The following is a 24,580-nucleotide window of genomic DNA, read 5'->3' as shown; positions in this document are numbered from 1 at the left end:
TCCATGCACATACGGACACCTTATCTTTGACAAAGGAGGCAGGAATATACAATGGATTAAAGACAATCTCTTTAACAAGTGGTGCTGGGAAAACTGGTCAACCACTTGTAAAAGAATCAAACTAGAACACTTTCTAACACCAAACACAAAAATAAACTCAAAATGGATTAAAGATCTAAACTTAAGACCAGAAACTATAAAACTCCTAGAGGAGAACATAGGCAAAACACTCTCCGACATACATCACAGCAGGATCCTCTATGACCCACCTCCCAGAATATTGGAAATAAAAGCAAAAATAAACAAATGGGACCTAATTAAACTTAAAAGCTTCTGCACAACAAAGGAAACGATAAACAAGGTGAAAAGACAGTCTTCAGAATGGGAGAAAATAATAGCAAATGAAGCAACTGACAAACAACTAATCTCAAAAATATACAAGCAACTCCTACAGCTCAATTCCAGAAAAATAAATGACCCAATCAAAAAAAGGGCCAAAGAACTAAATAGACATTTCTCCAAAGAAGACATACAGATGGCTAACAAACACATGAAAAGATGCTCAACATCACTCATTATCAGAGAAATGCAAATCAAAACCACTATGAGGTACCATTTCACGCCAGTCAGAATGGCTGCGATCCAAAAGTCTACAAGCAATAAATGCTGGAGAGGGTGTGGAGAAAAGGGAACCCTCTTACACTGTTGGTGGGAATGCAAACTAGTACAGCCACTATGGAGAACAGTGTGGAGATTCCTTAAAAAACTGGAAATAGAACTGCTTTATGACCCAGGAATCCCACTGCTGGGCATACACACCAAGGAAACCAGAATTGAAAGAGACACGTGTACCCCAATGTTCATCGCAACATTGTTTGTAATAGCCAGGACATGGAAGCAACCTAGATGTCCATCGGCAGATGAATGGATAAGAAAGCTTTGGTACATATACACAATGGAGTATTACTCAGCCATTAAAAAGAATGCATCTGAGTCAGTTCTAATAAGGTGGATGAAACTGGAGCCTATTATACAGAGTGAAGTAAGCCAGAAAGAAAAATACCAATATAGTATACTAACACATATATATGGAATTTAGAAAGATGGTGACAATAACCCTGTATACGAGACAGCAAAAGAGACACTGATGTATAGAACAGTCTTTTGGACTCTGTGGGAGAGGGAGAGGGCGGGATGATTTGGGAGAATGGCAATGAAACATGTATAATATCATATATGAAATGAGTCGCCAGTCCAGGATCGATGCACGATACTGGATGCTTGGGGCTGGTGCACTGGGACGACCCAGAAGGATGGTATGGGGAGGGAGGTGGGAGGAGGGTTCAGGATGGGGAACACATGTATACCTGTGGAGGATTCATTTTGATATTTGGCGAAACCAATACAATATTGTGAAGTTTAAAAATAAAATAAAATTAAATTTAAAAAAATTTTCAGCATGTGGGACCTATTTCCCTGATCAAAGATCAAGCTTGCACACCCCCTGCATTGGGAGCTTGGAGTCTTAGCCACCAGACCACAAGGGAAGTCCCTGTATGGGACCTTCTTCTTGTACTTAAAACAGCTCTACCTCTTCTTCTTTGTCCTGCATCTCTGATCCTACACTGGACTATACTGTTTTAGATCCCAGATGAAGCCTTAGGTTGATGTTGGAGCTAGAGGAACAGAAATGATAGTGAAGGAATATCTTTGGGTCTTGGAGGTTGCTTTTCAGTGTTGGCCGGAGCACTCATCTGTCTTTGCAGCACTCTCATGGCCTTTGCTCTTGGTACATGGAAGGCTTCTAGTCACTGACACATCCACCATGGCTCCCTTTGGGCCTGAGCCAAATCCTTGAGTTGACTTTTCTCCATAATTTAGGGTTCACACCTCAACCCCATTTTCTCCTCCAGACATAACCCGATGATTTCCTTCAGTTCAGTCGCTCAGTTGAGTCTTTGTGACCCATGGACTTCTGCACACCAGGTTTTCCTGTACATCAGCAATTCCCCACGCTTGCTGAAAGTCATGTTTATCAAGTTGTTGATGGCGTCTAAACATCTCATCCTCTGTTGTCCCCTTCTCCTCCCACCTTCAATCTTTTCCAGCATCTGGGTCTTTTCCAGTGGGTCAGTTCTTAGCATCAGGTGGCCAAAGTGTTGGAGCTTTAGCTTCAGCATCAGTCTTTCCAATGAATATTCAGGACTTTAGAATTGACTGGTTTGATCTCCTTGCAGTTCAAGGGACTCTCAAGAGTCTCCTCCAACACCATGGTTCAAAAGCATCAATTCCTCAGCACTCAGCTTTCTGTATGGTCCAACTCTCACATCGATACGTGACTAGTGGAAAAACCACAGCTTTGACTAGGTGGAAGTTTGTCAGCAAGTAATGTCTCTGCTTTTTAATATGCTGTCCTGGTTGGTTATAGCTTTTCTTCCAAGGATCAAGTGTGTTTTAATTTCATGGCTGCAGTCACCATGTACAGTGATTTTGGAGCCTAAGGAAATAAAGTCTGTCACTGTTTCCATCATTTCCTCTTTAATTTGCCATGAAGTGATGGGACCTGATGCCATGATCTTCGTATTTTGAATGTTGAGCTTTAAGCCAGCTTTTTCACTCTCCTCTTTCACTTTCATCAAGAGTCTCTTCAGTTCCTCTTTGCTTCTGCCATAGGGGTTGTGTCATCTGCATATCTGAGGTTATTTATATTTCTCCCGGCAATCTTGATTACAGCTTGTACTTCATCCAGCCTGGCATTTTGCAAGATGTACTCTGCATATAAGTTAAATAAGCAGGGTGACAATGTACAGCCTTGACATACTCCTTTCCCAATTTGGAACCAGTCCATTGTTAAATGTCTGGTTCTAACTGTTGCTTCTTGACCTGCATACAGATTTCTCAGGAGGCAGGTAAGGTGGTATGGTATTCCCATCTCTTGAGGAATTTCCCACAGTTTATTGTGATCCACACAGTCAAAGGCTTATTCTTCTGAGTCTGGGGTTTTAGTGTCTCTACTGCTCATGAAGAAATCTCTGGTTTTAAAGGATTTGGAATTAGTCAGAGACAAACTGTGTTATACCTTTTTGCAAAGGAATTTCCACTCATTTCTTTACTAGAGTTAAAGCACTGAAATATATGCCTGACCCTGCTGAAGGAGCTTGCCATTTTGGTGGCAGAAATGGATGATCCTGCTCACATTTTTTATTGTCTGAATAGGGCAGGAAAACTACCCTCTGGAATGGGAGATCCCAGTTCTGCATTCTCTCCTTAATGTTTTCCTGATTTCAGTCTTCTAGGGTCATTGTTTCTTTCAGAGATGAAGCTTTGGGCCTTGGGCTCTAGGGATCCAAGGACACCTGGATGTCCCTTCTGCCCTCCACACGGCTTTGAGTACCCCTGGGAAGCTACCATATTTATCCCAAGGACAGTCTGGGGATGGGACAATGAGTCAGTCATTAAAAGCCAAGTTTTCTGATACAAGGATGCTGTGATGGCAACTCTGAAGCTTGCTCTGGAGCTCTACCTTCAGTTTTACACTCTGCTCACTAGCAAGATGGGTTTTAAGGAATGACGTCAGCATGCAGGGTAGAGGAGAGCATGGCATGTTCACTGGAGCCCTCAGTTGACTTTTCCTCATGTAAATTTTGGACTGTTTTCAGCTATGTCTCAAAACACTTCTCCTGATATTGGTTGAGGACCAGGGAACTTCTCAGGCTTAACTTTCTTCCTTAATCTATGAAATTTCTGTCACTTGCTACTCTTTGCTGGAGCTGCTAATTCCCTGTATACCAAAGAAGCAGCCCTCTGGGGACTTCCCTGGTGGTCTAGTGGCTAAGACTCTGCACTCCCAATCCACGGGGTCTAGGATCAATCAGCTGGTTGGGGAACTAGACCCCACAAGACACAACTAAGTGTTGGCCTGCGGCTATGGAGTATAAAGAAAGCTGAGTGCCAAAGAATTGATGCTTTTGAACTGTGTGTTGGAGAAGACTCTTGAGAGTCTTACCAGTCCATCCTAAAGGAAATCAGTCCCAAATATTCATTGGAAGAACTGATGCTGAAGCTGAAACTCCAATATTTTGGCCACCTGATGCAAAGAACTGACTCACTGAAAAAAACCCTGATACTGGGAAAGATTGAAGGCGGGAGGAGAAGGAGACAACAGAGAATGAGATGGTTGGATGGCATCACCAACTCAATGGACATGAGTTTGAGTAAACTTAGGGAGTTGGTGATGGATAGGGAGGCCTGGCGTGCTGTGGGCCATGGGCTTGCAAAGAGTCGAACACGACTGAGTGACTTAAGTGTAAAATATGTCAATAGTTTACATTAGAAATCACTGTCTTGGGAGAATGGAGACATGTATATGTATGGCTGAGTCCCTTCCCTGTTCATCTGAAAGTATCACAACCCTGTTAACTGGTTATGTGTGTGCTAAGTCGCTTCAGTTGTGTCCGACTCTTTGCAACCCTACGGACTATAGCCTGCCAGGCTCTTCTGTCCATGGGATTCTCCAGGCAAGAATACTGGAATGGGTTGCCATGCCCTCCTCCAGGGAATCTTCCTGACTCAGGGATTGAACCAAGTCTCCTGCATTGGCAGGCAGGTTCTTTACCACTAGTCCCACCTAGGAAGTCCCATTAATTGGCTATACTCCAATATAAAATTAAAAGTTAAGAAAAAAGAAATCATTGACCTAAATGGCACCCTACTCCAGTACTCTTGCCTGGAAAATCCCATGGACAGAGGAGCCTGGTAGGCTGCAGACCATGGGGTCACGAAGAGTCAGACACGACTGAGCGACTTCACTTTCACTTTTCACTTTCATGCATTGGAGAAGGAAATGGCAACCCACTCCAGTGTTCTTGCCTGGAGAATCCCAGGGACGGGGGAGCCTGGTGGGCCGCTGTCTATGGGGTCGCACAGAGTCGGACACAAGTGAAGCTATTTAGCAGCAGCAGCAGCAGCAGTACAATTTGTATTAATGAAAATTAAAATGGATATGGTGATAATAGACATTTTCTAGGATATTTTACTTGACCAATACAGATCCCAACACTGATATGAAGTACAAATAGAAAAATATCCACAGAAGACAGAGGGGTATTTATAAAAGTGTCCATCAGAAATGAAAACACCAGGATCAGATGGTTTAGCAGGCAGTATCAACTGTTCTTCTTTTTTTTTTTTAATGTATGTTTGGTTGTGCTGGGTCTTCACTGATGCACATAGCCTTTCTCTAGTTGTGGTGAATAGGGGATTCTCTCTAATTGTGGTGTGTGGACTTCTCATTGTGATGGCTTCTACTCTTCCAGAGCATGGGCTCTAGACCCATGGTCTTGAGTAGTTGTGGTGCACAGGCTTAGTTGTCCCATGGCCGGTGGTATCTTCCTGGACCAGGGATTGAGCCCATGTCCTCTGCATTGACAGGTGGATTCTAAACCACTGGACACCAGGAAAGTCCTCTGCTGTTCTTTTAACTATAGCTAGGGCTGTTCTCTGCATTCAGCAGTACTGAATGGTTACCAGAGGTCTTTGTGCAATTTCATTAAGGAGCACTCATTGGTTATGCAATAAATGATGAGACAAAAACTTTAAGGGGCAAAATCACTCTTTCACTTTCCAGCAGGAAAACACACAGTCTGAACAAAGCCCACTATCCATTTCCCCTGTGAGAGTTTTCAGCCCAACTGAGAAGTTTAAGAGTGAAATATCATCAGTCAGGCCACACCTGTTTTTGACACTAACTGCAAGTGTGGGTGTTCCCAAACCCACACTCAGTTTTATTCATTCTCTAGAAGGACTCAGCACTCACTGAGAGCTGGTCCACTCACTGTAATGGTTGATTACAGGGTAAAGATACATTCCCTGGTGGATCAGACGGTCAGGAATTCACCTACAATGCAGGATACATGGGTTCGATCCCTGGGTTGGGAAGATCTCCTTGAGAAGGGAATGGCAACCCACTCCAGTATTCTTGCCTGGAGAATTCCATGGACAGAGGAGCCTGGTGAGCTATAGTCCTTGGGGTCATAAAGAGCTGGACACAACAGAGCGACTAAAAAAAGGACACCTGTCAATGGAAGAGATGCATGGGTCAGAGTTGAGAAAAAATAGTCAAATTAGAGCTCCAGTTTTCCTCTCCCCATGAAGTGATGCTATGTCATTTTCCTGGCATTGATACCTGACGACACAGGGAGTACAGCCACCGGGGAGCTTCACCCAAGCCCAGATGCCCAGAGTGTTTTACTTGAGCTCTATCAGGATCTGTATGTGTGGCTAAGCTTTAGACTTCAGTTCTTCTGAGAGTCAGGCTAATCCTGTTATCTCCAGTTCCTCCAGAAGCCAGCCTGATACTACACAGCCTAAAGCCCCAGCCAACTTATAATGTGAGAGAGGCTGGTGCCCACCCCATGAAACAAACAAAAATACTCCTGCTATCAGAAAGGCAACCTACAGAATGGGAAAAAATATTTGCAGATTATGCAACTGACAATTGATTAATCTGCAAAATATACAAACAGCTCATACAACTCAATATCAAAAATTCAAACAACCCAATCAAAAACTGGGGAAAGATCCAAATAGGTATTTCTTCAAAGTATACATGTGGCCAACAGGCTCATGAAAAAATGCTCAACATCACTAATTATTAGAGAAATGCAAATCAAAGCTAGTGAGATAACACCTTACACTGGTCATCAAAATGTCTACAGATTATAAATGCTGGAGAGGGTATGGAGAAAAGGGAATCCTCCTTCATTGTTGGTGGGAATGTACATTGGTTCAGCCACTATCAAGAACAGGCTGCAGTTTTCTTGAAAAATCTTAAAATAGAGCAATTAATAACATATGATCCAGCAATCCCACCCCTGGGTATATATCCAGAGAAAACTATAATTTGGAAAGATACATGCATCCCAATGTTCACAGGAGCACTGTTTACACTAGCTAAGACATGGTAACAACCTAAATGACCATCACCTGATTAATGGATAAAGAAGATATGGTATATAAGCACAATAGAATATTACTCAGCCATTAAAAAAAATGAAATAATGCCATTCGCAGCACCATGGATGGACTTAGGGATTATCATACTAAATGAAGTAACCTGTATAAAGAAAAACAAATAGCACATCAGTTGAGTTCAGTCACTCAATCGTGTCCGACTCCTTGCGACCCCATGAATTGCAGCACGCCAGGCCTCCCAGTCCATCACCAACTCCCAGAGTTCACTCAGACTCACGTCCATCGAGTCAGTGATGCCATCCAGCCATCTCATCCTCTGTCGTCCCCTTCTCCTCTTGCCCCCAGTCCCGCCCAGCATCAGAGTCTTTTCCAATGAGTCAACTCTTCTCATGGGGTGGCCAAAGTACTGGAGTTTCAGCTTTAGCATCATTCCTTCCAAAGAACACCCAGGGCTGATCTCCTTCAGAATGGACTGGTTGGATCTCCTTGCAGTTTAAGGGACTCTCAAGAGTCTTCTCCAACACCACAGTTCAAAAGCATCAGTTCTTTGGCTCAGCTTTCTTCACAGTCCAACTCTCACATCCATACATGACCATAGGAAAAACCATAGCCTTGATTAGATGGACCTTTGTTGGCAAAGTAATATCTCTGCTTTTGAATATGCTATCTAGGTTGGTCACAACTTTCCTTCCAAGGAGTAAGCGTCTTTTAATTTCATGGCTGCAGTCACCATCTGTAGTGATTTTGGAGCCCAGAAAAATGAAGTCTGACACTGTTTCCACTGTTTCCCCATCTATTTCCCATGAAGTGATGGGACCAGATGCCATGATCTTTGTTTTCTGAATGTTGAGCTTTAAGCCAACTTTTTCACTCTCCACTTTTACTTTCATCAAGAGGCTTTTTAGTTCCTCTTCATTTTCTGCCATAAGGGTGGTGTCATCTGCATATCTGAGGTTATTGATATTTCTCCCAGCAATCTTGATTCCAGCTTGTGTTTCTTCTAGCCCAGCGTTTCTCATGATGGACTCTGCATAGAAGTTAAATAAGCAGGGTAACAATATACAGCCTTGATGTACTCCTTTTCCTATTTGGAACCAGTCTGTTGTTCTATGTCCAGTTCTAACTGTTGCTTCCTGACCTGCACACAAATTTCTCAAGAGGCAGATCAGGTGGTCTGGTATTCCCATCTCTTTCAGAATTTTCCACAGTTTATTGTGATCCACACAGTCAAAGGCTTTGGCATAGTCAATAAAGCAGAAATAGATGCTTTTCTGGAACTCTCTTGCTTTTTCCATGATCCAGTGGATGTTGGCAATTTGATCTCTGGTTCCTCTGCCTTTTCTAAAACCAGCTTGAACATCAGGAAGTTCATGGTTCACATATTGCTGAAGCCTGGCTTGGAGAATTTTGAGCATTACTTTACTAGCGTGTGAGATGAGTGCAATTGTGTGGTAGTTGGAGCATTCTTTGGCATTGCCTTTCTTTGGGATCGGAATGAAAACTGACCTTTTCCAGTCCTGTGGCCACTGCTGAGTTTTCCAAGTTTGCTGGCATATTGAGTGCAGCACTTTCACAGCATCATCTTTCAGGATTTGGAATAGCTCAACTGGAATTCCATCACCTCCACTAGCTTTGTTCACAGTGATGCTTTCTAAGGCCCACTTGACTTCACATTCCAGGATGTCTGGCTCTAGGTGAGTGATCACACCATCGTGATTATCTGGGTCGTGAAGATCTTTTTTGTACAGTTCTTCTGTGTATTCTTGCCATCTATTCTTAATATCTTCTGCTTCTGTTAGGTCCATGCCATTTCTGTCCTTTATCGAGCCCATCTTTGCATGAAATGTTCCCTTGGTATCTCTAATTTTCTTGAAGAGATCTCTAGTCTTTCCCATTCTGTTGTTTGCCTCTATTTCTTTGCATTGATCGCCAAAGAGGGCTTTCTTATCTCTCCTTGCTATTCTTTGGAACTCTGCATTCAGATGCTTGTATCTTTCCTTTTCTCCTGTGCTTTTTGCTTCTCTCCTTTTCACAGCTATTTGTAAGGCCTCCCCAGACAGCCATTTTGTTTTTTTGCATTTCTTTTCCATGGGGATGGTCTTAATCCCTGTCTCCTGTACAATGTCACGAACCTCATTCCATAGTTCATCAGGCACTCTATCTATCAGATCTAAGCCCTTAAATCTATTTCTCACTTCCACTGTATAATCTTAAGGGATTTGATTTAGGTCATACCTGAATGGTCTAGTGGTTTTCCCTACTTTTTTCAATTTAAGTCTGAATTTGGCAATAAGGAGTTCATAATCTGAGCCACAGTCAGCTCCTGGTTTTGTTTTTGCTGACTGTATAGAATTTTTCCATCTTTGGCTGCAAAGAATATAATCAATCTGATTTCGGTGTTGGCCACCTGGTGATGTCCATGTGTAGAGTCTTCTCTTGTGTTTTGGAAGACGGTGTTTGTTATAACCAGTGCATTTTCTTGGCAAAACTCTATTAGTCTTTGCCCTGCTTCATTCCGTATTCCAAGGCCAAATTTGCCTGTTACCCCAGGTGTTTCTTGACTTCCTACTTTTGCATTCCAGTCCCCTATAATGAAAAGGACATCTTTTTTGGGTGTTAGTTCTAAAAGGTCATATAGGTCTTCATAGAACCGTTCAGCTTCAGCTTGTTCAGCGTTACTGGTTGGGGCATAGACTTGGATTACTGTGATATTGAATGGTTTGTCTTGTAAACGAACAGAGATCATTCTGTCGTTTTTGAGATTGCATCCAAGTACTGCATTTCGGACTCTTTTGTCCGAAAGATGATGGCTACTCCATTTCTTCTGAGGGATTCCTGCCTGCAGTAGTAGATATAATGGTCATCTGAGTTAAATTCACCCATTCCAGTCCATTTGAGTTCACTGATTCCTAGAATGTCGACATTCACTCTTGCCATCTCTTGTTTGACCACTTCCAATTTGCCTTGATTCATGGACCTGACATTCCAGGTTCCTATGCACTATTGCTCTTTACAGCATCGGACCTTGCTTCTATCACCAGTCACATCCACAGCTGGGTATTGTTTTTGCTTTGGCTCCATCCCTTCCTTCTTTCTGGAGTTATTTCTCCACTGATCTCCCGTAGCATATTGGCCACCTACTGACCTGGGGAGTTCCTCTTTCAGTATCCTATCATTTTGCCTTTTCATACTGTTCATGGGGTTCTCAAGGCAAGAATACTGAAGTGGTTTGCCATTCCCTTCTCCAGTGGACCACATTCTGTCAGATCTCTCCACCATGACCCGCCCGTCTTGGGTTGCCTCACAGGCATGGCTTAGTTTCATTGAGTTAGACAAGGCTGTGGTCCTAGTGTGATTAGATTGACTAGTTTCCTACGAGTATGTTTTCAGTGTGTCTGCCCTCTGATGCCCTCTTGCAACACCTGCCATCTTACTTGGGTTTCTCTTACCTTGGGCGTGGGGTATCTTTTCACGGCTGCTCCTTACCTTGAACAAGGGGTATCTCCTCACCACCGCCCTTCCTGACCTTCAACGTGGGATAGCTCCTCTAGGCCCTCCTGCACCTGCGCAGCCACTGCTCCTTGGACGTGAGTTTGGTCCTCCTGGCCACCGCCCCTGGCCTCGGGCGTGAGGGCATGGGGTAGCTCCTCCAGGCCGCTGCCCCTGGCCTCAGATGCGGGCTAACTCCTCTCGGCCGCCACCCGCCCCCCCCACCCCCGACCTCAGACTTCGGTAGCTCCCCTCAGCCGTTCCTGCGCCGTCGCAGCCTGGCATTCTTGGCCGCTGCCCCTGACCTCGTAGGTGGGGTAGCTCCTCTTGCCGCACTATATCACTTATATGTGGAATCTTTTTTTCAAAAGAAGATACAAATAAACTTATTTACAAAATAGAAAGATACTCAAACATAGAAGAGAAACTTGTGATTATCAAAAGGGAAAAGTGGGAGGAAGGACAATTTAGGAAGTTGGAATTAACATATACACACTACCATATATAAAATAGATAAGCAACAAAGACCTAGTGTACAACACAGGGACTGCACTCAATATTTTGTAATAATCTATAAGGGAAAGAATCTGAAAAAGAAAAAAAAACATATATATATATATAGTGAGTCACTTTGCTGTCTACACCTGAAACTAACATAACATATACTTCATTTTTTTTATAGTATCTAAATTAAAAAAGCAAAACAAAAAACAAACCAAAAAAAAGCCCTCATTTAAACTGGGCTAAGTCTTGCTCATGGATTGTTTCTACATTTTAGAAATGTAGAAACATTTTATTTCTAAATATTTAGAAATAAATATTTCTAAATATTTCATGGTGCAAATATCTTAGGCATATAAAATATGCCTGGAAAACCTTTACCCTTTATACACTAAAGGATCACAAGTGGAATTTTATTTACTTATTTAGGCTGTGCTGGGTCTTGGCTGTTGCATGAGGGCTTTTTCTAGCTGCAGTGAGTGTGGGCTCATCACTGTGGTGGCTTCCCTTGCAGAGCACAGGCTCTAGGCACACAGGCTCAGTATTGTCGTGCTTGGGCTTAGTTGCCCTGTGGCATGTGGGATCTTCCCAACCCAGGAATTGAACTGGAGTCTCCTGCATTGCCAGCCGGATTCTTTCACACCCAGGCACCAGGGAAGCCCCAAATATACACTACTATGTATAAAATAGGTACCTAATAAGGACCTAGTGGAGACTTCTCAGATGGTCCTGTGCTTAAGACTAAACCCTTTCTAGGCAGGGAGAAGGGGTTCAATCACTGGGAACCAAGTCCCACATGCCCCGAGGCCTGGTTAACAACAAAAAAGAAGTGACCTATTGTATAGCACGGCGAACTCTATTCAATACTCTGTAATGGCCTACATGAGGAAGCATCTAAAAAGAGTAGATATACACACATATGTATTACTGATTCACTTTTTCATATACCTGGAACAAACACAACACTATAAATCAACTATACCTTGATAAAATTTTAAAAATATACAATTTACATTTTTCTGATAAGATCAGGGGATACTGAGTTCTTCATGTACAGAAAGCAGAGACTGGATATGATGGAGTCACGGCTCATAAGCAGAAAGGGGCTGATAAAGGGAAAACATACATTAATCAGGCCAGTTGTATACACCAACCACCAACTGGGATTATGAAAAAGAGCAAGAGTAATGTTAAAGATGCAGGACAGGGTGTGGAAACACATGAAGGTGCTCGCCAAGAGTAGGATGCTTTGGGTGGCTCTGGACTCAGCGGGGGGTCTGGAAGATACCCTAGCCTTGTGAATATACTGGACTCGCTGACTGTGTCTGTACAGGGTGAGAATCATGGAGCCACTGGCCCAGAAGATGAGCACAGAACATGAAACTTCAGGGAACACTACCAAAGCTGTATATATTGAGCCTGAGATGTTCTCAAGATCTGTGGCAGCACAGTACCCTGAATCTCTTATATTTGTCATGTTTGTGCTGCGCCATTTTTCAGAAACATACAATGCATACAGAGGAAAAATGAGATGTACCAACATGCACTGGATCCAGCAGAAGGAAATGGAGAAGGCAATGTACTTTGGGGCTTTGACTTTAAGATTCTTCCAACAGGAGTTCTTTGGGCTGATTATGATGGTCTGAAACACACTCAAGAGGCAGGTGGTGCCAATGGACATACTCCTGCCCACTTTCTCAAAATACAAAATAAGTTTGCATGCAAAATCACTGGCAAAATATTTCAACCTCAAAGTTGTAATTGTCTGAGGGACTCCTTTCGAGAGAATGACCAAAATGTTGGCTATAGTCAGGTGCTTGCAAATCAAATCTGTGACCCTCAACCTATACTGAGTGTGGTAAAGAAAAAGGTAATGGTACAGAAGGGAGAAATTGCCCCAGATTCCAACCACAGTCTGTAACAAGAAGGTTATTCCAAAGGCCAGTTGGCTGGAGGCTGTTGTGTTATTCAAGATACTCCCCTTTATATGATGGCAACAGTGATTCCTCAGAGCAGAGTGGCTCATATAAATTTGTGACATCGAGAGACAACTTTCTTTGTGTGCTTTTGTGAAATTGCCAAGGCTTCATGAAGGGAAATGATGATGAGAGAAATCAGTCTATTTTACGAAAAAGTCAGCAGGAAGGATGAAGTGATGGCAACCTGGAGGAAGCAATGACAAGTGAGAGTAAATTGAAAGATAGTATAAAACCAACTTTTAAGGAGAAGCTTACTGGAGAAAAAAGTCTCCATCACTGCCCTCATCATGCTGCTGCTGCTGCTGCTGCTGCTAAGTCGCCTCAGTTGTGTCTGACTCTGTGGGACCCCAGAGAGGACAGCCCACTAGGCTCCTCCGTCCCTGGGATTCTCCAGGCAAGAATACTGTAGTGGGTTGCCATTTCCTTCTCCAATGCATGAAAGTGAAAAGTGAAAGTGAAGTCGCTCAGTCGTGCCCGACTCTTAGCAACCCCATGGACTGGAGCCTACCAGGCTCCTCCATCCATGGGATTTTCCAGGCAAGAGTACTGGAGTGGGGTGCCATTGCCTTCTCCGCCCTCATCATAAAAGAGGTCAACTCTAAATGCATTCTCTTCTAAATTTTAAGAAGATAATATATTATTGTAGGGATTTCCCTGATGGCTCAGTTGGTAAAGAATCTGCATGCAATGCAGGAGACTCCAGTTCGATTCGTGGGTCAGGAAGATCTGCTAGAGAAGGGATAGTTTTACCCACTCCAAGAATACCCACTTCAGAATTCTTGGGCTTCTCATGTGGCTCAGCTGGTATTTAAAGAAGATAATGTATTATTTAAGAAAAAAAGACAGGAGTTATTCTAGGGTCTAACTATTTAAAATATATGCTAACGGTACTTCCCTGGTTGTCCGGTAGTTAAGAAACTGCCTTGCAATGTAGGAGACACAGGTTTGATACCTGGTTGGGCAACTAAGACCCTATATGCCATGGGGTTTCTAAGTATGGGATCTGCAACTGGAGGGTCTGTGCACCACAACAAAAGATCCTGCGTGATACAACATAGTTACCACATGATGCAATCAAGACCCAATGCAACTAAATAAATAAATATTTCCATACACTAAAGAACACAGTATATGTAAACCATATGGTGAAATAACTTTTGCACACATTAAAATTAAGACTGGATCTCATCAAGACACACACACAGACACAGATACAACTTAAAATCACACAAGCATGTCCTAAAAACCTGAAGATAGAATAAACAGTGGACAGAGTCTTCAAAGAGAATCCTCAAGAAAGAATTTATTCAATGGATAAGACATGTGGAAAAATATTCCACATCCTTGGCAATCCGGTCAATTAAAATGTAACCACTACCTATATGTCATCAAATACCATCAAGAAATCTGAAACAGAAATTACAAAAATGCCAAGTTTGGGCATAGCTGTGGATGAACCAAGAATCTCATACACTGATGGTGGGTGTTCAAATTGGTACACACATTTTGGAAAACTGTGGTATCTACTTAGCAGATCAGATGTAGTCCTGTTCCAAGAAATCCACTTCTATGAATATATTCAACATTTTATACATGTATTACCCAAAGTTTAGTTATATTAATAGAATTTATATGAGAGCCCTAATCATTACTTGTAATAGTACCTAACTCTTAATACCCACCTGCCCATTAACAGCTGAATGATCAGTTAATCCTTTGGTAGTCACACAATGAGGTCCTATATAGCAATGATAATGAAAAATCAACAATAATATAAAACAATAAAGAAAAATTCACAAAGATGTAAAGGAAAGGAAGGACAAAAGTCCAAATGAAAGATGCTGTATGATATCTTTCATGTGAAGGCCAAGACAGGCAAAGTGATCTAATATTAAATGTCATAATAGTTGTAAATGTGTACCTAATAATCCAGGCCTACAAATATACCCAACAAAGCTATAGTCTTGGAAACAGTGAGTTAGAAGGGGCACAAGAGTTTCATGGGAATTGAAAACATTGTGTTTCTTGATCTAGTTGTGGTCTCCAGACGTGCAATAATTCCTGAAATTTCACTGAGATATTATGCACTTATAACCTGGGAACATGTGTTTAATTAAAAAAAAAAAAAAAAACATGTATTATCAAAAAATGTGGAACGAGCTTGTGAAAGGCTGTTTCTGTGAATGTGTCTCATCTGCTGCCTGTGTCTGTGAAGGAGGGGAGCTGTAAGCCCAGATCATAACTCCAACAATGAAACATCAGAGAATAGTAACACTGCTGCATACAGTGAATCGCTGATTTTGTCTTAAAATTCAACAGAGCAGTATCCTAAGTTTTCTTGCTTTGTGTTGATTTTTGCTCCATTTGGCATCATATCCATGGGGAAAATATTGTGTACAGAGAGATACGACTTGTGACCATACAATCTTCTCCTAAAGACCAGGAAGAATGATGAACAGTAGACACAGTTTTCATACAGAAAGCTTGAGAAAGAAGTTATATACTCTCCAGTAGTGCAAAGTGGAGACGCTGATATGCTCGGGAGTGTTTTTTTGTTGTTGTTGTTAAATGATTTTATATATTTCATCTTATTATTTATTTATTTGCCTGCACCAGGTCTTAGTTAATGGCATGCAAACTCTTAGTTATGGCACATAAACTCTCAGATATGGCATGTGGCTTCTAGTTCCCTGACCAGGGATTGAACCTGGACCCCCTGCATTGAGAGCACAGTCTTAACCTCTGGACCACAGGGAAGTCCCCTCCTTGGGAGCTTTTGCTTTAAGTTCCACCCACCTGGATTTCCTGGGGCTGAACTTGATGGCTGGAGACACTTAAGGGGTCAGGAGGGCCACCGTACCAGCTTTGAGGGCATAGAGAACACATTTGCATGGCTAAATCCTCCCTGTCCATCACCAGCTCCTGGATCTTCCTCAAACTCATGTCCATTGAGTCGGTGATGCCATCCAATCATCTCATCCTCTGTCGTCCCCTTCTACTCCTGCCTTCAATCTTTCCCAGCATCAGGGTCTTTTCCAATGAGTCAGTTGTTCACATCAGGTGGCCAGAGTATTGGAGTTTATTCCATTGTGTTTATATATTAAAATTTTTGTTGTAGAAAGTTTCCATATCTGCATAAGTATTTATTCTGTAGGTCAATAACATATCAAAAAGATTCCCTGGATTCAGAAATGGAACCCCCCTCCAATATTCTTGCCTGGGAAATCCTATGAACAGAGGAGCCTGGTGAGCTATAGTCCAGGGGTCACAAACTGAACCACTAAAACGTACACACACACACACACACACACACACACACACACAATCCTATAGGAAAGTACCTCCTGTCCATAATGGATTTAATGAATGCAAGATTTCCTCAATATAAGTTTTGCAATAGAAAGATGCATTCCTACCATACCAGGCACAAATTAGCTATGGTATCTATCAAAAAAAGTCTTGGACAATATTACTTTGTTTAATAAACTATGAACCATGAAATACTACTATATGATACATGAATGTAAGATAGAAATGAAATAATTTTTTGATCTAAATCCTTAGGTCTTTTTTAAATTGAGGTTAAGTGAGACTACAATATAACAAGATTTGTGAAGAATATTAACATACTAGACACATGTAAAGTACAATCTGGAGAATATTGACTCTTGTGTGTTGCAAAAGTGAAACCATAAAGAAATGAATGTGTGCTTGGAATTGGTGTTAGAATAGTATGAGATTAGACAACATATGAGAAGATACATTTGGTCCTGACAAGTGTATTACAAAACTCACCATTATAAAGCTGCCTTTTCCTTAAAAGCTGCTTCTCCATCTTGAAGAGGGATAGCAATCTCGCCATTGTCATCAGACCCCAAATATTTCAGAAAAGACACGATTGCTATGTGCAGTAAGCATATTATATGCCTAGCGATCAATATATATATATATATATATATATATATATATATATATATATATATCATGCTGCCTCTATGCTTTCCATAAAGACTAGGATAGAAAAGTAACAATTTTCTAATCCTCTACAGAAAGAATGAATATGAATTTGTTTGAAGAACAGTCTTCAAACAAATTCATATTCATTCTTTCTGTAGAGGATTAGAAAATTGTTACTTTTCTATCCTAGTCTTTATGGAAAGCATAGAGGCAGCATGATATATATATATATATATATATATATATATATATATATATAATCATTTCTGTTCTTCAAACAAATTCATATTCATTCTTTCTGTAGAGGATTAGAAAATTGTTACTTTTCTATCCTAGTCTTTATGGAAAGCATAGAGGCAGCATGATAACACTTCTAATACAAATTTAAAATTAATCTAGAATTTCTGAAAGGTAACATTACAACAGATTCATGTTAAAAATACAACCCTTAAGCTCCTTGAAGATGATCTTTTGGCACTTCCCTGGTGGTCCATTGGCTAAGACTCTGCCCTCCCAATGCAGGGAGCCTGGGTTTGATTTCTGGTTAGGAAAATAGATCCCACATGCTGCAACTAAGATACATACTTTTAAAAATGATTCCACATTATTATCACTAGGATTGTTCCTGTGAGCCCTCCACAGTAAGAGTTTCACAAATTAGCTTTAGGAGCTATCAAGTTCGGTGTTACCTGATGCTGGGAAAAACTGAAGGCAGGAGAAAAAGGGGAAAACAGAGGATGAAATGGGTGGATGGCATCACCGACTTGATGGACATGAGTCTGAGCAAACTCTAGGAGATAGTGAAGGAAAGCAAAGCCTGGTGTGCTCCAGTCCATGGGGTTGCAAAGAGTTGGACACAACTGAGCAACTGAACAACAAAGATTTTGATCTTGCCTTACCTAAACTCTCTCCTAATGAATTATTCTGCTTTCCTGACTTGCTTTGCCACTGGATCTGTTCCCACTGTAGCCCCAGCCCATAGAGAGATCCCTTTTCCACACATGAACACTTACTCATACCTCCTTCTTCACAGACTCTGCCTTTTAGACTGAAATACAAAGTACTCGACACCTTCTCATTCCTTCTCATGAGAAGGATGCTGGGCTCAGGGTGAAGGTCATGGCAGCCAGGACGTGAGTGGGAGGGAGGCAGTCAGACCCTGAGATATAGGTTTAGAAGCTGTGATCTCACCCTCCTTCAGATCTGCAATTATCGTTTCACTTGAAGTGGCAATGACAGGGCCAGCTTGAGGAGCTAATGATCTTTCTGAAAAACTTTTTTTGAGTTGCTAATTACTCTCCTGTGAGTATCTCCAAAGAGACCACTGATGTGTTTGAGAGAAGCTCATAATTTTTCATGATGAAGGTTATTTTGAAATGATTAGGATTTCTACACAACTCTGAAATCTGTTGCCTTTGTAAACAGGTTGTTTGATCTTAGGGATTTCTCCACAACCACACCCAATCCACTTACAAAGTCAATTGTGAGTCTACCAGGCTTTGTTCTGGAAAAAAAAAACAAAACAAAAAACACCCAATTAAACTTGAGCATGACATAAGAATTTTGTGTGTGTGTGTGTTCATTTATTCATTTACTTGGCTGTGCTGAGTCTTAGTTGTGGCATGGACACTATCAGTTGGAGCATGTGGGATCTAGTTCCATGATCAGGGATCAAACTTGCACACCTCCTGCAATAGGGGCTTGGAGTCTTAGCCACCAGACCACCAGGGAAGTCCCTGTACAGGACCTTCTTTCTTGTACTCAAAACATCTCTACCTCTTCTTCTCTTTCCTGCATTCCTGATCCTACACTGGACTACACAGTTTTAGATCCTGGGTGAAGACTTAGGTTGTCGTTAGAGCTAGACGAACAGAAACGATAGTAAAGGAATATATTTGGGTCTTGGAGGTGGCTTTTTAATGTTGACTGGAGCACTCGTCTGTCCTTGCAGTACTCTCCTGGCATTTGCTCTTGATATATGGAAGGTTTCTGGTCACTGACATATCCACCGTGGCTCCCTTTGGGCCTGGAGCCAAATCCTTGAGTTGACCTTTCTCCACCATTTATGGTTTGCACCTCAACTCCATTTTCTCCCTTGGAAATAGGCCAATGATTGCCTTCAGTTCAGTCACTCGGTCAACTCTTTGCAACCCATGGACTTCTGCACACCAGGCTTCCCTGTGCATCAGCAACTCATGAACCTTGGTGAAACTCATGTCCATCAAGTCTTTGATGCCATCCAACCATGTCATCCTCTGTCGTCCCCTTCTCTTTCTGCCTTCAGTATTTCTGAGCATCTGGGTCTTCTCCGATGAGTCGGTTCTTAGTGTCAGGTGGCCAAAGTACTGGAACTTCAGCTTCAGCATCAGTCCTTCCAGTGAACATTCAGGACTGATTTCCTTTAGAATTGACTGGATTGATCTCCTTCCAGTCCCAGGGACTTTCAAGGTCTTCTCCCACACCATGGTTCAAAAGCATCAAATCTTTGGCGCTAAGCTTTCTTGATGGTCCAACTCTCACATCCATACATGACTACTAGAAAAACCATAGCTTTGACTAGATGGAGCTTGTTGGCAAAGTAATGTCTCTGCTTTTTAATATGCTGTCCTGGTGTGTTATAGTTTTACTTCCAAGGAGCAAGTGTTTTTTCAATGTCATGGGTGAGTCACCATGTACAGTGATTTTGGAGCCTAAGAAAAAAAAATTCTGTCACTGTTTCCATTTTTTCCCCTTCTATTGCCATGAAGTCATGGGTCCAGATGCCACAATCTTCATTTTTTGAATATTGAGTTTTAAACCAGCTTTTTCACTGTTCTCTTTCACTTTCATCAAGAGGCTTTTCAGTTCCTCTTTGCTTTCTGCCAGAAGGGTGGTGTCATCTGCATATCTGAGGTTATTCATATTTCTCCTGGCAACCTTGATTTCAGCTAGTGCTTCATCCAGCCTGGCATTTCGCTTGACGTACTCTGCATAGAAGTTATATAAACAGGGTGACAATATACAGCCTTGACATACTCCTTTCCCAATTTGGAACCAGTCTGTTGTTCCATGTCTGGTTTTAACTGTTGCCTCCTGACCTGGATACAGATTTCTTAGGAGGCAGGTAAAGTGGTCTGGTATTCCCATGTGTTGATGAATTTCCCGTAGTTTGTTGTGATCCACACAGTCAAAGGCTTATGCTCCTAAGTTCTGAATTTCAGTGTGTCTACTGTGCATGAAGAAAGCTCTACCTGAAAGGATTTGGAATTAGTCAGAGGCAGACTGTGTCATACCTTTTTGCAAAGGAATTTCCACTTATTTCTTTACTGGGGTTAAATCATTGAAATATATGCCTGACCCTTTTGGAGGAGCTTGCCATTTTGGTGGCAGAAATGGATGATCCTGCTTACATTTTTATTGTCTATATAGGGCAGGAAAACTACCCTCTGGGATGGGAGATCCCAGTTCTGCATTCTCTCCTTAATATTTTCCTGATTTCAGTCTTCTAGGGTCATTGTTTCTTTCAGAGATGAAGCTTTGGTCTTTGGGCTCTAGTGATCCAAGGACACCTTGCTGTCCCTTCTGCCTTCTACATGGCTTTAAGAACCCCTGGGAAGCTACCATATTTCTCCCAATGACAGTCTGGGGATGGGACAATGAGTCAGTAATTAAAAGCCAAGTTTTCTGATACAAGGATGCTGTGATGGCAACTCTGAAGCTGACTCTGGAGCTCTACCTCTAGTTTCATATTCCACTCATCAGCAAGATGGGTTTGTTTTGTTTTTTCCTGGAAAATTCCCATTTTATAAAATTTTAATTAATTTAATTGGAGGCTAATTAATTTACAATATTGGAATGTTTCTTGCCATTCATTCACGTGAATCAGCCATGGGTTTACATGTTTTCCCCATCCTGAACCCCCCTCCCACCTCCCTCCCCACCCTATCCCTCAGGGTCATCCCAGTGCACTAGCCCTGAGGGCCCTGTCTCATGCATTGAACCTGGACTGGTGATCTATTCAAATATGGTAGTATACATATTTCAGTACTATAGCCTCAAATCATCCCACTCTCGCCTTTTCCCACAGAGTCCTAAAGTTTGTTATTTACATTTGTGTCTCTTTTGCTGTCTTGCATATAGGGCCATTGTTGCCATCTTTCTAAATTCCATATGTGTGAGTTAATATACTGTATTGGTGTTTTTCTTTCTCACTTACTTCACTCTGTATAATAGGCTCCAGTTTGATCCACCTCATTAAACTGATTCAAATGCATTTTAATAGCTGAGTAATATTCCAATGTGTATATCTACCACAGCTTTCTTATCCATTCGTCTGCTGATGGACATTTGTTGCTTCCATGTCCTGTCTATTATAAACAGTGCTGTGATGAACATTCGGGTATACATGTCTCTTTCGATTCTGGTTTCCTCAGTGTGTATGCCCAGCAGTGGGATTGCTGGGTCATATGGCAGTTCTATTTCCAGTTTTTTAAGGAATCTCCACACTGTTCTCCATAGTGGCTGTACTCGTTTGCATTCCTACCAACAGTCTAAGAGGGTTCCCTTTTCTCCACACTCTCTCCAGCATTTATATTTTGTAGACTTTTTGATGACAGCCATTCTGACTGGTGTGAGATGGTACCTCATTGTGGTTTTGATTTGCATGTCTCTGATAATGATACAGTCAACAAAAAAAAAGACCAGGAGCTGACTGTGGCTCAGATTATGAACTCCTTATTGCCAAATTCAGACTTAAAATGAAGAAAGTAGAGAAAAACACTAGACCATTCAAGTATGACCTAAATCAAATCCTTTATGATTATACAGTGGAAGTGAGAAATAGATTTAAGGGCCTAGATCTGGTAGAGTGCCTGATGAACTATGGACTGAGGTTCGTGACATTGTACAGGAGACAGGGATCAAGACCATCCCCATGGGAAAAAAAATGCAAAAAAGCAAAATGGCTGTCTCGGGAGGCCTTACAAATAGCTGTGAAAAGAAGAGAAGTGAAAAGCAAAGGAGAAAAGGAAAGATATAAGCATCTGAATGCAGAGTTTCAAAGAATAGCAAGAAGAGATAAGAAAGCCTTCCTCAGCGATCAATGCAAAGAAATAGAGGAAAACAACAGAATGGGAAAGACTAGAGGTCTCTTCAAGAAAATTAGAGAACCAAGGGAACATTTCATGCAAAGATGGGCTCAATAAAGGACAGAAATGGCATGGACCTAACAGAAGCAGAAGATATTAAGAAGAGGTGGCAAGAATACACAGAAGAACTGTACAAAAAAGATCTTCACGACCCAGATAATCACAATGGTGTGATCACTGACCTAGAGCCAGACATCCTGGGATGTGAAGTCAAGTGGACCTTAGAAAGCATCACTATGAACAAAGCTAGTGGAGATCGTGGAATTCCAGTTGAGCTATTTCAAATCCTGAAAGATGATGCTGTGAAAGTGCTGCCCTCAATATGCCAGCAAATTTGGAAAACTCAGCAGTGGCCACAGGACTGGAAAAGGTCAGTTTTCATTCCAATCCCAAAGAAAGGCAATGCCAAAGAATGCTCAAACTACTGCACAATTGCACTCATCTCACATGCTAGTAAAGTAATGCTCAAAATTCTCCAAGCCAGGCTTCAGCAATATGTGAACCGTGAACTTCCTGATGTTCAAGCTGGTTTTGGAAAAGGCAGAGGAACCAGAGATGAAATTGCCAACATCCACTGGATCATGGAAAAAGCAAGAGAGTTCCAGAAAAACATCTATTTCTGCTTTATCGACTATGCCAAAGCCTTTGACTGTGTGGATCACAAAAAACTGCTGAAAATTCTGAAAGAGATGGGAATACCAGACCACCTGACCTGCCGCTTGAGAAATCTATATGCAGGTCAGGAAGCAACAGTTAGAAATGGACATGGAACAACAGACTGGTTCCAAATAGGAAAAGGAGTACGTCAAGGCTGTATATTGTCACCCTGCTTATTTAACTTCTATGCAGAGTCCATCATGAGAAACGCTGGACTGGAAGAAACACAAGCTGGAATCAAGATTGCTGGGAGAAATATCAATAACCTCAGATATGCAGATGACACCACCCTTATGGCAGAAAGTGAAGAGGAACTAAAAAGCCTCTTGATGAAAGTAAAAGTGGAGACTGAAAAAGTTGGCTTAAAGCTCAACATTCAGAAAATGAAGATCATGGCATCCGGTCCCATCACTTCATGGAAAATAGATGGAGAAACAGTGGAAACAGTGTTAGACTTCATTTTTGGGGGCTCCAAAATCATTGCAGATGGTGACTGCAGCCATGAAATTAAAAGACGCTTACTCCTTGGAAGGAAAGTTGTGACCAACCTAGATAGCATATTCAAAAGCAGAGACATTACTTTGCCAACAAAGGTCCGTCTAATCAAGGCTATGGTTTTTCCAGTGGTCATGTATGGGTGTGAGAGTTGGACTGTGAAGAAGGCTGAGTGCCGAAGAATTGATGCTTTTGAACTGTGGTGTTGGAGAAGACTCTTGAGAGTCCCTTGGACTGCAAGGAGATCCAACCACTCCATTCTGAAGGAGATCAGCCCTGGGATTTCTTTGGAAGGAATGATGCTAAAGCTGAAACTGCAGTACTTTGCCCACCTCATGTGAAGAGTTGACTCATTGGAAAAGACTCTGATGCTGGGAGGGATTGGGGGCAGGAGGAGAAGGGGACGACAGAGGGTGAGATGGCTGGATGGCATCACTGACTCTATGGATGTGAGTCTAAGGGAACTCTGGGAGTTGGTGATGGACAGGGAGGCCTGGAGTGCTGAGATTCATTGGGTTGCAATGAGTCGGACACGACTGAGCGACTGAACTGAACTGATAATGAGTGATGTTGAGCATCTTTTTATGTGTTTGTAGCCATCTGGAGAAATGTCTGTTTAGTTCTTTGGCCCATTTATTGATTGAGTCATTTATTTTTCTAGAATTGAACTGCATGAGCTGCTTGTATGCTTTTGAGATTAATTCTTTGTCAGTTGTTTCATTTGGTAGTATTTTCTCCCATTCTGATGGCTGTCCTCTCACCTTGCTTATGGTTTACTTCGTTGTGGAAAAGTTTTTAATTTAATTATGTCCCATTTGTTTATTTTTACTTTTATTTCCATTACTCTGGGAGGTGGGTCATAGAGCATCCTCCTGTGATTTATGTTAGAGAGTGTTTTGCCTATGTTTTCCTCTAGGCATATTATTAGTTTATCTTACATTTAGATCTTTAATCCATTTTGAGTTTATTTCTGCGTATGGTGTTAGAAAATGTTCTAATTTCATTCTTTTACAAGTGGTTGACCAGTTTTGCCAGCACCACCTGTTAGAGAAATTTGTCTTTTCTCCATTGTATATTCTTGCCTCCTTCGTCAAAGATAAGGTGTCCATAGGTGTGTGGATTTATCTCTGGGCTTTCTATTTTGTTCCATTGATCTATATTTCTGTCTTTGTGTCAGTACCATACTGTCTTAATGACTGTAGCTTTGTAGTATAGTCTGAAGTCCAATAGGTTGATTCCTCCAGTTCCATCCTCCTTTCTCAAGATTGCTTTGGCTATTCGAGTTTCCTTTTTTTTCTTTTTCTTTTTTTTTTTTTGATATTTCCATACAAAGTGTGAAATTTTTTGTTCTAGTTCTGTGAAAAATACCATTGGTAACTTGATAGGGATTGCATTGAATCTATA

At 41.6% G+C, this 24,580-nt stretch overlaps 2 protein-coding genes across 2 annotated transcripts; both read right to left on the bottom strand.

Moving 5' to 3' along the window:
- Positions 1-8,090: 8,090 nt before the first annotated feature.
- Positions 8,091-9,153, bottom strand: LOC132342722 (uncharacterized; the record flags this gene model as incomplete). The annotated part of the gene is made up of 1 exon (XM_059877147.1): positions 8,091-9,153. A coding segment is annotated over exon 1 (972 nt), but the record flags the coding sequence as incomplete, so codon positions are not given.
- A 2,818-nt stretch (positions 9,154-11,971) lies between these two features.
- BOSTAUV1R418 (vomeronasal 1 receptor bosTauV1R418) lies at positions 11,972-13,003 on the bottom strand. The gene has a single exon (XM_010815329.1). The coding sequence runs from the start codon at positions 13,001-13,003 to the stop codon at positions 11,972-11,974; it is 1,032 nt and encodes a 343-aa protein (XP_010813631.1).
- Positions 13,004-24,580: the final 11,577 nt, after the last annotated feature.

Source organism: Bos taurus, chromosome 18 (assembly GCF_002263795.3).
Source record: "Bos taurus isolate L1 Dominette 01449 registration number 42190680 breed Hereford chromosome 18, ARS-UCD2.0, whole genome shotgun sequence".
NCBI lineage: Eukaryota > Metazoa > Chordata > Mammalia > Artiodactyla > Bovidae > Bos > Bos taurus.
Note: the sequence above shows the minus strand (reverse complement) of the source record. Positions and strands in the feature narration are given on the sequence as shown.